This window comes from Lactuca serriola, chromosome 3 (assembly GCF_051521515.1).
Source record: "Lactuca serriola cultivar US96UC23 chromosome 3, Lser_US96UC23_V15, whole genome shotgun sequence".
NCBI lineage: Eukaryota > Viridiplantae > Streptophyta > Magnoliopsida > Asterales > Asteraceae > Lactuca > Lactuca serriola.
Genome location: NC_136410.1, coordinates 295,200,490 through 295,213,502, shown reverse-complemented (window position 1 = coordinate 295,213,502; position 13,013 = coordinate 295,200,490). Strand labels below are relative to the sequence as shown.

The 13,013-nt window shown below is 32.6% G+C and overlaps 2 protein-coding genes across 2 annotated transcripts; one reads left to right on the top strand and one right to left on the bottom strand.

The window, feature by feature from the left end:
• The first annotated feature begins 385 nt into the window (after nt 1-385).
• On the top strand, nt 386-7,247 carry LOC145094088 (polygalacturonate 4-alpha-galacturonosyltransferase-like). The gene is made up of 11 exons (XM_079032359.1): nt 386-706; nt 814-975; nt 1,328-1,347; nt 1,611-1,670; nt 1,743-1,865; nt 1,971-2,028; nt 2,120-2,166; nt 2,656-2,990; nt 4,068-4,425; nt 5,265-5,852; nt 6,753-7,247. Exons 1-11 carry the CDS (start codon nt 700-702, stop codon nt 7,026-7,028), a joined length of 2,034 nt encoding a protein of 677 aa, XP_078888485.1. The 5' UTR covers nt 386-699; the 3' UTR covers nt 7,029-7,247.
• A 767-nt stretch (nt 7,248-8,014) lies between these two features.
• LOC145094087 (Nucleotidyltransferase family protein) lies at nt 8,015-12,733 on the bottom strand. Its single transcript, XM_079032358.1, has 6 exons — nt 11,560-12,733; nt 10,420-10,788; nt 9,509-9,732; nt 9,369-9,432; nt 8,986-9,182; nt 8,015-8,411 (listed from the first exon to the last, which is right to left on the bottom strand). The coding sequence occupies exons 1-6, from the start codon at nt 12,658-12,660 to the stop codon at nt 8,201-8,203; spliced, it is 2,166 nt and encodes a 721-aa protein (XP_078888484.1). The 5' UTR covers nt 12,661-12,733; the 3' UTR covers nt 8,015-8,200.
• Between the last annotated feature and the right edge of the window lie 280 nt (nt 12,734-13,013).

The window sequence follows — 13,013 nt, the reverse complement described above, 5'->3', positions numbered from 1 at the left end:
TGGAATGACTCCATAGGCTCCAAAGAAACTAAGCCTAGTATAATTTAATAATTTTATAAGTTTATAATAATACGGTTAAGCATAATATTATATATATATATATATATATATATATATATATATATATATATATATATATATATATATATATATATATATATATATTAAAGGTAAATGAGTTATACCTTTGACCAATTTAGCTTAAACAAGTTAAAAATCTTAACCAAATCCGTTAATTTTGGACTGGGTTGTTTGCCATCTCTATTTGTTGTGGACCAACTTGTGAATTCTGCAAACCGTAAGGACCTAGATGAGAATAATCCAAAGTCTTATAGAGTACACTTTACTCAACGAGTGTCGGCCATGCTACGGTTCAAACGACATCGTGTTATATAGAAACAGAAAAAAACAAGAAAATAAGAACACGTCCGAATCGAGAAAATCAATCCAAAAGTTTCAATTCAATTAAATTCATTAGATTCATAAAACCCAAATCCGCCATTGCAGATCTCTATTCCTACCTCCCCAGAAAACCCACAAACCACAATTTCCCATTAAAGCATTGATACTTGAGAATATCCAGTGTTGCTTCCAAATCGCACTTCACTGCAACTTCTATGTTCGCAGTTTCTCAATGTAGTGAGACAAAGATTAGGTTTTTAGTCTGAGCAGCAATACCCATCAACTTGATCTACCTCCATGCCCGGTAATTTTTTTGGATTACATTATCTTCGACTGTATGCATGGATTTAAGAGCAACAGTGGTGAATTTGCCTTTTCTTTTTGGCTTTAATCTGAAATTTATGTAATTAGGGGCGAAAATGGCGATTAAGAGGGGGAATTCGAATATGGGTATCCGCAGGAACAATGGCGGAGGTGGATCTTGGATGTCAATTGTGGTTCTTGTATTGTTTTTAGTTCTTGCTCCTGTGGGGTTCTTCGTTGGGCGTAGGGTTTATTTTGCTGCTTCAGTTGGTTAGTAAATTTATCCATTTCGCTAGTTTCTATTTTGCAAAATGCGAGTTTCTTTGAAAGGTGTTCTTTAGGTTTAGGGTTTATGTGAATTTAGTCTTGTTTGGTTGATACTTATTGAACGAATTAGTTTCCAGGGGTGTTTAATGTGGATTAAAACTGATTATTGTGAATTGAAGCCTTAATCGTTTCATTTGGTTAGAAAATTAAAATAATTTGCTAGTCTGTGTTGCAAATTTGTCTTTAGAAATGCTTCCTTTGTTTTAAGGTTTTAGTGAATTTAGCAATTTTTTAAGTCGACTTTGAACAAATTCCTAATACTTCTCTAATTCATTTTTTTATTATTCTTATGCAGATCAAGATGTTAGCAAACAGGTACACTTCTTTGTCATTTACAATAGTGTAAAATACAAGAAATAGCCTACTTTCATTTCTTCCTATTACAACATTATACTTTGAAAGATCTATAAAGGGTAGATTTTTCAAAGCACACTGTCTAGATATGAAAAAAGAGTACAATGCCTTAATGAGAAAAGAATTTAAAAGCATAATGTTGTAATAAAACACATAAATGAAAGTACATTGCTAGTTCTTGCATTCAGCTCTTTACACTTATGCAAGTCTAAATCATTGTGCAGAATGTTGATTGGAGAGCAAGACTGGCTTTAATGCATGTCCAATCTCTTTTTTCAAAAAAGGTTTGCTACTAAAAAGTTTATAAAACGTTTATCCATCAAATTTTCTTGATTTTTTCTTTCTTATATATTTAGGTTATTGATGTCATCAAGGCAAACACTGATGATTTAGGACCTTTGAGCTTTGATTCTTTTCGAAAGAACAACTTGTCAGCTTCTTGGAAATTTTCTGGACAAGAAGATGTGAGTCCTACTGAGGTTAGTATAAAAAATTTTCCGTGATTTTATTTTTTATTGATATTTTGGTTGTGGAAATACTGAAATAAACAAAAAAAAAGTTTAATGATGCATTGTGTTTATCAGATTGTGGAAACAAATAAAAAACGGACCCCAACAGAGAAAGAGGAGAAACTTTTTGATGGTAACAACTAACAATGTTTCTTTTATGATTTATATTAAGATGTTTGCTATTGTGTGAATCTTAATTATGTTTGATTTTGTGTTTAATACAGATAGTCATCCTCAATCTGTTGATACGCCTGCCAAGCTAGCAAGAAGGGTAATATTGTAATTTGAATTTCCTATGAACATACACACAGATATGGCACTTTTTTTCTTGAAGATCAAAAGGACTTGTTTCTTTTTTCCAATTAAGTGTTGTCAGGATAAATGATGTTTAAAAAATATTTGAGAAAATGATGTCACAACTGAGAAATGGAAGGATAAAATAAAAAAGGGCAAATTTGTAAAATGTCAAGACTTGATGGGGAAAGCACCATTTCCCTCAATTTCTTTATTAAGTCGATTTTTCTACATCAAGTAAAAAAAACACCCATATATAGCTTACTAGATTGAGATGTTTTTTCTTTATTAAGTACATTTTATCTTCCGTGGGTAAATGACGATTTTACCCTTCCGTCTAGAAATCATACCGAATTAACTCTTGTCCTCATTACGATGTTTTGTATCTACTAAGTCGGAAAAAAAACAGCAGCTTACCATGTTCATCTTCCGTGGGGTAAATGACGATTTTACCCTTTTTGTGCAGCAACTAAGAGAAAAAAGACGAGAAACCCGAGCAGCCGATTTAGTAAAAAAAGATGATGACATCATCATAAAGCTTGAAAATGCAGCAATCGAGAGGTCAAAATCGGTTGACTCAGCTGTTCTTGGGAAGTATAGTATTTGGAGAAAAGAAAATGATAATGATAATACGGATACAACAGTGAGATTGGTTAGGGACCAAATTATTATGGCTAGGGTTTATAAAAGCATTGCAATGATGAAAAACAACACAAAATTGGCACGTGAATTACAAAATCAGATTAAAGAAAGTCATCGTGCTTTAGGGGATGCTGCTGCAGATGCTGATCTTAATCGAAGGTTAGTTAGTGGGTCCCGGTCAAAGTTTTCGGTTGACCCGTCTTTTGAATTTGAATTTACCCGTTGCAAATCAATAAAAGAAAAAAAAAACCGAAAAATATGTTCGTTTTTCTAGAAAATGTTTTCAGAAAATAGAGTTAGAGTTTTCATTTTCAAATTTTCGATGAAAATTCTAGAAAATGCGATTGGTTGAAACTTGTGGAGTTTTTATTTTCCATTTTAGAAATTTGGAAAACTTTGGAAAATTGTAAAAATCACTTTTCTAATTTACATACAATTTGGGAAACAGAAAGTTTTCGTTTTCTTGGAAAATTTCTGAAAAGTGAATCAACCAACCGTGTTTTCAAAATTTTCATATTCAATTAAATAATTTCATGAAAAACTGGAAATTGGAAAATTCTCTTTCCTTGGAAATTTTTGGAAAAAAATATTCAACCAAACAAGTTTTCAAAATTCACTTTTCTTTAAAAAAATCTGGAAAACGAGGGATTTTTCCACAACCAAACGCACCTTAAAAGTTTCAGATATTTTTCAAATTAACCATTTGACTTGTTATATCCATTCAAAAAGGTTAATTTGGAAAATAGGTCTGAAGCTTTTGTTGTTTGAATGGAAAAAATAAAGTACACATGGTTAAACCAGTAAATTGCTGGTTTTCAGTAATTTGTCCTTTAGAAAAAAAAGTTAAAAACCACTTTTCTCGGTTTTGAAAGTGGTTAAAATACAGAAATTCAGAACTTGCTTTCACCATTTTATCATTTTAGCCACTGAACTATCATTTTTTTAATGATTATTATAATAATAGTTCAGAAACCGGTAAAAAAAAAGTAATAATTTGGTGGCTAAATCAATAAAAGTATGAAAGTACATTTGCACATTCTGTATTTTCAAAATGTTTTTTGCTATGATATATATATATATATATATATATATATATATATATATATATATATATATATATATATCACGAAATTCAATAAATATCTTCTTCATGCCTTCATGGATTTCAAATTCAACAACTCAATATATTCAATTTGCTATTTTTATAACTGATTTTTGTTATATAAATATTTGTAGTGTGCCAGAGAGAATAAAAATTATGGGGCAAGTACTATCAAAAGCAAAAAATGAAGTTTATGATTGCAAATTAGTAACTGGAAAACTAAGAGCCATGCTTCAATCAGCTGATGAACAAGTTCGTAGCTTGAAGAAACAAAGCACTTTTTTAAGCCAATTAGCAGCAAAAACAATCCCAAATGGAATTCATTGCTTATCAATGCGATTAACCATTGATTATTACCTTCTTCCACCTGAAAAAAGAAAGTTCCCAAGAAGTGAGAATCTTGAAAATCCAAATCTTTATCATTATGCTCTCTTTTCTGATAATGTTTTGGCTGCATCCGTTGTTGTCAACTCCACTATCATCAATGCCAAGGTATATCCCTATATCTACTCTTATTATATGTTCTTTTTTTTTTCTTCCCCAAAATAGCAACGTACTTGCATTTCTTAAACAATATATTATGTACATATTGCTATTATTAGTGAGTGAGAAAATATAAGTATGTTGCTATTAGAGTTAAGATATTGGCATATTGCGAGTGTGTTGTTATTATGTATTTATGTTTAAAGAAATGTAAATACATTGGTGTTATGTGTAAAAAAATGAAATATGTTGCCTATATTTATAAGGGTTAGTCTCATAAAAGATCTTATATTTTGTGTTTTTCTCGGATTAAACCTCAACTTTATCTTTTATCCTGAAAAAAAAAAACATGTATTTTTTCATTTTTTCCGAAAAAAACCCTCAACTTTGTCTTTTTTTTTTTTCCAAAAAAAACTCTCAACCTTCTAATTTTTTCCGAAAAAACCCTCAACTTTTTTAGTTTTTTCCGAAAAAACCCTCACATTTTACAAGTTTTTTTGGAAAAAAAATGACTAAAAGGGCATCGAAAAAAAATGAAAAAATGCAATGTTTTTTTTCAGGGAAAAAAAAAGTTAAGGCTTAATCCGGAAAAAAAAAAAAAAAAAAAACCCAAAATATAAGGTCTTTCATGAGGTTAACCCTATTTATAAAAAGAAAAAAAAATTTGTTGGTATTTCCTGCAAATTTGACATACCGAATAAAAAGGTCATCATGGCATGCTTGAATGTCTTTTTTATTAACTACTTAACGTTTAATTCCTAACTTTTTACAAATTTTCCCTCATATATCGGTTTCTTTTAACAACTACTTCATTATAAACTAATGATAATGATATAATTTTTTTATAGGAACCCGAGAAACATGTATTCCATCTTGTCTCCGATAAACTAAACTTTGGAGCAATGAACATGTGGTTTTTATTAAACCCACCAGGTAAATCCACAATCCATGTAGAAAATGTGGACGAATTCAAATGGTTAAATTCCTCTTATTGCCCCGTTCTTCGCCAATTAGAATCCTCCGCAATGAAAGAATACTACTTCAAATCCGATCACCAAACCACACTTTCCGCGGGCTCATCAAATTTAAAATACCGAAACCCTAAATACCTTTCCATGTTGAATCATCTTCGCTTCTATCTCCCACAAGTTTACCCTAAATTGAACAAAATCCTTTTTCTTGATGATGATATTGTGGTGCAAAAGGATTTGACGGGATTGTGGAGGGTGGATTTGAAAGGGAATGTGAATGGAGCGGTTGAGACGTGTGGAGAGAGTTTTCATCGGTTTGATAAGTATTTGAATTTTTCGAATCCGAATATCGCAAGGAATTTTGATCCGAATGCGTGTGGGTGGGCGTATGGGATGAATGTGTTTGATCTTGATGTGTGGAAGAAGAAGGATATAACCGGGATTTATCACAGGTGGCAAAATATGGTAAGCTTGTTTTTTTCTTTTTTTTTTTATTTGGTTATTATTAACAAAAACGGACCAATAGTGTTACATTATTAAAACGTTAAACCCTAAACCCTAAATTTTGGTGTCTCGACATGTGTAACATCATTTGTAGTATAACCCTCTCTTATATCTATCCATATCTATCTATACTAAGATAAACAAAAACAAAAATTTAAATTATATGTATTACGATAAACAAAAAGTATGTGAAATAAATAAAAATTAAAAATTAATTTAAATTTATATTATTGAATTCCATTCTATTTCCTGCCAACCAGACCCGTGATAGATTATCATTCCTTCTAATTCCATTTCGTTTGAAAGATTCCATTTCTTCCAAAAATATTTTACAAACCAAATGTCTTCCTTAGATTGCCCTAAACCCTAAACTTAAAACCAAACGTTAAATCTAGTTGTCTCAATGTGTGTAAACTCAACCCTTAGCATAAGTTAGAATATTAAGTTGCCCTAAATGCTAAGGGTGCGTTTGGTTGTGGAAAACTTTCATTTTTAATTTTCAATGAAAACGCGTTTGGTTGGAACGGGTGGAGTTTTCATTTTCCATCTTAGAAATTTGGAAAACTGTAAAAATCACTTTTCTAATTTACATACAATTTGGAAAACTGAAAATTTTCATTTTCTTAGAAAACTTTGGAAATCTAAACGAACCAAACGCGTTTTCAAAATTTTCGATTTTCTTAGAAAATTTTCCACAACCAAACGCACCCTTAACGACCCCATAAAAACCCTAGTATATAGGAAAATAAGTCTACTACTCGATTCCTCTAAACCCCTAAATCTTTTCCATTCGCGTGTGTTTTTCAGTTACTTGTTTTTGTTTCTTCTAATGTTTTTTTTATTTTTGTTTCTTGGTTTTAGAATGAAGATCGGGTGTTATGGAAGCTTGGAACATTGCCACCTGGATTAATGACATTTTACGGGCTAACACAACCACTTGACAAGTCATGGCATGTACTTGGGCTAGGCTACAATCCAAGCATAGACAAAAACGACATTGATAAAGCGGCTGTGATCCACTACAACGGGAACATGAAACCATGGCTGGAGTTGGCAATGACAAGGTACCGATCGTATTGGATCAAGTACATAAAGTTTGATCATCCCTACATTCGAGGTTGCAAGTTGGGTCAATGATGATGATGTGTTTGGTTGCTATTGGTTTGATGTTTATTCTTGCAAATCATTTCATTCTATTCTTTGTTATCAAAGGTGTTCATGTGATAACTCCCCCTTGTATTAGTGTATGCAAACTTTTTTTTTTCTTTTTTTATGAATAGATGTAGTGAAGATGATGATGATAGTTTCAAATTGTAAATGTGTTTTATGTGAATATGTTACCATCGTTTTTCAAAAGTCTATGCATTTTTTGTCGGTTTGTGGGTTTTTTAATCATAAAGAAAATGGAAAATTGGTAAGGAAGTATGGTATTTTAGCTTTTACTTGTAATTGCAGTGTGTTTACATTTCCTTAGTTGTAAAAGAAATGTAGTTATATTTATTTTATCAATACAACATGTAATCCGTAATTACTATGTATTTATATTCCTTTACACATAATAGCATTATACTTATAGTTCTTCACTGATAATAGCATTATTTTGTACATTTTCTCTTTGTAGAATGATAAACATAAGTATTCATGTCTTTTATACATATATCTTTTATAAAGATAAGAGATCAAGAGCAAGTTCATATACCATCTTTTTGTAGGGATGAGCATATTTCGATTCAAGTAATCTTTTTTACTAAAATATCAGTTTTTCACTTTGTAGAAAACAAATTCTTAGGCCTTTTCTTTCTTGTCTTTTTTAAATTTTGTAATTTTCTAGAAAAAAAAAGAATAGAACACAACATAAAGTGTAAAAACAATGCTTATTTATTTTTCCATGTGATTTTCAATTTAAGCCACATATACATGTTGATTATTTTTATTACGTCATATTAATAAAATAAAAGTAGGTATTCCGGTTTTGTATTTTTCAGATTTTATACATGAAAAAAAAAAACAAATCAAATCTAACCAAAGATATTCATCAAAATTTAAGATTTTATATCTTTTTGGGGCGGACAAAAAAATTGCAATTATTGCCTCATTCAATGCAACACCAAACACAATAATAATTAATTAGTATACAATAATAAAATTAATTACGTAAATATTTAGACAAGAAAAAACACTTTTTTACGAAAGATGAAATCCATAGAGCTACACAAACCCTAACAAGTCCATAAAATCAGCATCTAGGGCAAGGAATTTACATGCTACTAGCAACTAAGTTTTCACAAAAAAAAGGGGAGTGAAGGAATTCAAGTGGGAATATAAGGCTCGAATAGCTTCACACAAGGATTTGGATCATATTGCATGATTTCAGCAGCACGTTCAAATTCCTCTCTCAAAACACGGATGCTTCGTTTGTCCACGACCCGACCCAAATCATGTGTTACCTCAAACGGATCTTCTATGCATATCAAATGCCTGTCATTCCCAATCCTCCTTGTCCAGTCTTTTGCTCTTTTGCTGTTTTTTTTTTTCAATATCAATCAATCTTTCTAACGATAAAAAGGGCATTTACGTCTTTTTCCACTGACTAGAGTGTAAGAGTGAGTTTGTGGGACACTAAATTGTCATTTTTTGTCTGCTTTGTCTTGTCCTGCGTAAGGACTTGGCTAGATGGGACTAGAAAATTTTTCTTTCATGAAGAGGATGAAAAAAGGGCATTTACGTCTTTTTTCCATAGACTAGAGATTAAGAATCGAGTTCCTGTCTAATGCATGCCTTGCCCTGCATAAGGACTTGACAAGATGGGAGTAGAAAATGTTTCTAGGGTTAATTTCGATGATGAGGATGAAAAAAGGGCATTTATGTCTTTTTGCTAGAGTTTTGAATATGACAAAAATGCAATTTTAGTCCCATTGACACAAGTCAAAAGCAGTACAACCTGTTGATTGATGAGAACTTGAGAAGTAATAAAGTTTTTTTCTATTGATATTTTACTGTTGGAAAGTTTGTATTTATAAAATAATAGTAAATAATTAAATGTGATATATGTTAATTTAAAAATAGGATAAGAAGAAGAAATTACGAAACTGACCTTACTAGGCTTCCAGTCCGAATAGATATAACATCATTTGCATAATCATGAGAATGAGCCCAGTAATTGAAAAAAGCCCAAACCAACTGAGCAATACTTTCACCATTGCGGGACCCAAAACCTTCAAGTCTCTCCACTTTATCAAAATAACAACATTCCACATTGTCCACATTTATTTTATAAGTCGTCTCCATTTCCTGATTTAAAAAATATGTATATTAATAAGCCAATTTTGTTCTTCTAAAAAAATAACATAGTGAGCGATTTTGCTCTTTTGTATATAGTTAATCTGTTGAATTTGATACAAATAAATCAAAGCATGTTGCTACTTCTTGCATTTAGCCCTAATTTATATTATCATAAGAAAGAAAGAAAAAGAAAACCTGTAGACATGGAAGGATGGAAGGCGTACGCATCTGTAAGAAATGAATGCACATCAAAACATACCTGAAAAGTAAATAAATAAAAAATCAGAATATAAAAAAAAGGACATGACATGTGTATAAATATGAGGTTGACTCACGCATAGCTAGATAGGGTTCCTTGATAAGTTTCATTAACACCCCTAGACTTTGCCCAATGTTTGATAATGAAGGCCAATTGTCTCAATCTTATATCTATCTTTGAGTAATCACGTAGAAGCTTTGTATTTATCACAGCAAGCAAGTTGTTTACACAAATATCACAAGAGATTCCAGTGGTAGGATCCATAAGCTTCACTATGGGAACCCTGGCTCGAGTCAATGCCTGCAGAAACAGGGGTAAAACGGTCATTTGAGAATTGACAATTGATTTTGTTTTGCTTAATTTTAGGATTGATGTTTAAAGATGATGAGATCGATTGAATTTGTTTTGAATCTATTATTTCTTGAAGATGAAAAAGAAGATAGGGGCAAAATTGTCATTTGAAAGACGATTAATGCTAGAAAAGAAGAAAAACCGGACCAAATCCAGAAATAACACCAAACTACAGGGACAATTTCTGTAATTTACTTTCATAATTAATAGGGGTAAAAGGGTAAAATGGTAAATTTACATGGTTTTAACAGCTGAAAATAGATAGCATGAGTCTCAGGACCAAAAAGGTGAAAAGATCACACCACAGAGATCAAAAAAGCAAAAAGATTCCTTTGTGGACAAATCCAACAGAAACCACTATATCACAGGGACGAAAAAGTAATTTTACTCTATAATATTTCACATGCACATCAATCTTTTCTCGCCTTTGTTAACAGCACAAGACAACAAAACTTTATAGGGCTATTTTCATTTTCAGCGATGAGGATGAAGAGGGCATTTTTGTCTTTTGCGCAAACAAATCAACAGTGTTTTCCTGTCCAGCCTTTTCATGCAGTCCAACAACATGTTCTATCCTGTCCACTGTAACAAACAAACAGAGCCTAAAAAGACCAATTTACCCTTGGAGAGAATTACCTGAACATTCTCAAGATTATCTGATTTCAAAATATCAGCAAGCTTCAACAAAATCTCTGCTTTGTCAATATCAGCATCCCCCATTGCAAGACAAACATCAATGTCACTTTTACGAAAACCAAATGAATTGGCACATGATCCATAAAGAAACAACCGAGCTTCAGGCCATTCTTTTGTAACATGTTTATCCAATAATGCCATCAGTTGCTTCTGTTTTTCCTTCTCTTCTTCTGGTGGAATCAGTGACTCATAAATTGCAAGAAAAGACGCATTTAGCCTTTGTATATCTCCCCTACATTCTGTACGACTTCTATAGTTCCTCATTCTTTGGTTCAGTATCCATTGTCCCCTTTTATCTGATCTGTAATCCTGAATTCATATCACAAGACTTGCTAATAAAGCTAAAGATAAGAAGAGAGATATTATGTGAAATTTAATTTTGGAATGTAAGGGTAAAATGGTCATTTAGTCTGATTCAAAATCAGACCGTTTATTCAGTCTGGAAAAGAAACAGACCTTATGTATACAACCGTTTATCCAGACAGATACCATTATTCATTCAGACACTTTATCCATATACGACTTAATAGAAAAAAAAAGCACCCTAAATCCATGGTAATTTTCTGATTAAATTCTTTAATATCAAGACTTTAACGGGCATTCTGGGAAATATGCTAAATCTGTGTTATGATTGTATAGATTATGGGATAAAACCATTAAGGTGAACTTTATGTGAAAATGGAGCAACCTTGGTTAATATGGGTTTATAAAAGGGAAATTTAGACCTATTGTGAGAATTTCTTTTCAACATAAATTGTGAAACTGTGAGACCGTTTTCAATCAAATCGTTTACAATTAGCTTAGTGAAAAGCCTTGCTATGGTGGATATGTGTAGAAGTTTTGGATTGTTGAGTTTGCTTTAATGTGGCACAAAAAAGCTTACAAAAAACCTCTGCTACTGCTATGTGTAGAAGGTTCTGTTTTTGGTATTTTTTAAAGATCTAAAATCGGGTTTGGTGAATCCGTATGATATAAAAGAAACATCATTAAAGTATCAAGACTCATACCAAATTATCCAACAAATTACTTATCTGGCAATGTACAATTACAAAGAAAGATCATGCAGCAGTAAACATTTACCTTATCTCGAGATTTAGGACCCTTTGTTGCATCACTTTTCTCATCTGTTCCATCTTCAAGTAGTAAATTATCTAGATGTTCATCACACTCATCCAATTCCCTCGAGTCAATGTCATTGTTTCTGGATTTTTTTTCATCCATAGCATGTAATGCCATCAAGGACTCTTCAACATCAGTAGCAGTAACTGAATGAAGATGACTTCCTCTTGAAGGACCTGGGTCATCAAACTGTTGAATAAGCCCTCTTCTTTCCCCAGTGTGCAATCTTTCTCCTGAACTTATAACATCTCTGTGATTACCCTTTCCCCTATCCATACTCGGTTCCATATTCCTCTTGCCTACACTCCTTGGGTTGCTCGAAAACCCTGGTGGTGGTATACGTCTCACTTGCTGTTGAGAAGAAGTTCCCTTTGATCCATAATTACCGAACTCCAATGAACTGATTTGGAGATTTTGCATTAACTCAGCATTGCGATGGAGATCAACCTCTGAACCGTTCAGCCTGCTATTCCCCATACTCAGTTCTCTCTCCTTCATTAAGTGTTTCTCAATATTAGCAAGATCGTAATCCAAATTACCATTTCTCGACACTTTAGAGCTTTGAATATCAGATTGCAAAGTACCAAAAATGAACTTGTTCTGTCGATCTTGCTGCTGCTGCTGGTTGTTGCCGTAAATAAGTCCAAGTTTTGACAGATCATCAAACACGCCCTGGTTGTTTACTTGGTGGTGATTCTGCATGAAATTCAAGTGCCAATTGGGGTTTGGATTGATAAGATTTGGATTCAGATTGGGATTAGGGTTAGGGTTTTGGGGGAACCCTAACCCTTGATTGAAGTAATTATGAGGCGGGAAAAGCGGAGAACGGGAGGGGGAGAGGTAATCGGCACCATGTGGTGGGAATGATTGTGGCGGGAAAGGTATCGACGGACCAACCGCGGCGACGGCCGGATCGTGAGGGAGTACTTGTGAAGGTTGTGGTGGTGGTGGTGGTTGGGAGTGCGAACGGGGATGCTGAGGTGGATTTTTTAGCAAGTGGAGAAGGAACTCGCCGCCGTTTATTGGAGGTGGTGGCGGAGCATCGCCTCCACCGCCGACCATTGTTTATGGTGAAGGCGTTGAAGAGAGATCAGATGAAGACAGTTGAAAAGTGTGTCACCGGCATTTTATATGCAGTACATCTAATTTATCTAAAGTTATGGGTTAAGGATGTTCATATGTTTATGAGTTTATCCAAAATAACTTGGATTATTGATAAAAAAATTTATAAAAGTTTATTATTGAAAATATTTAATCACTGAATATTAAAACAGGTTAAATTATATTTCAAAATCTTTAATTTATGTCTAAATGACATGTTGATATTTGAAAAAAAAAAAAATTGTTATTATTAATCCCCAAATCGCCACTATTAATTCCAATAATGTTCATACAATGCATATTTTATATAGTTT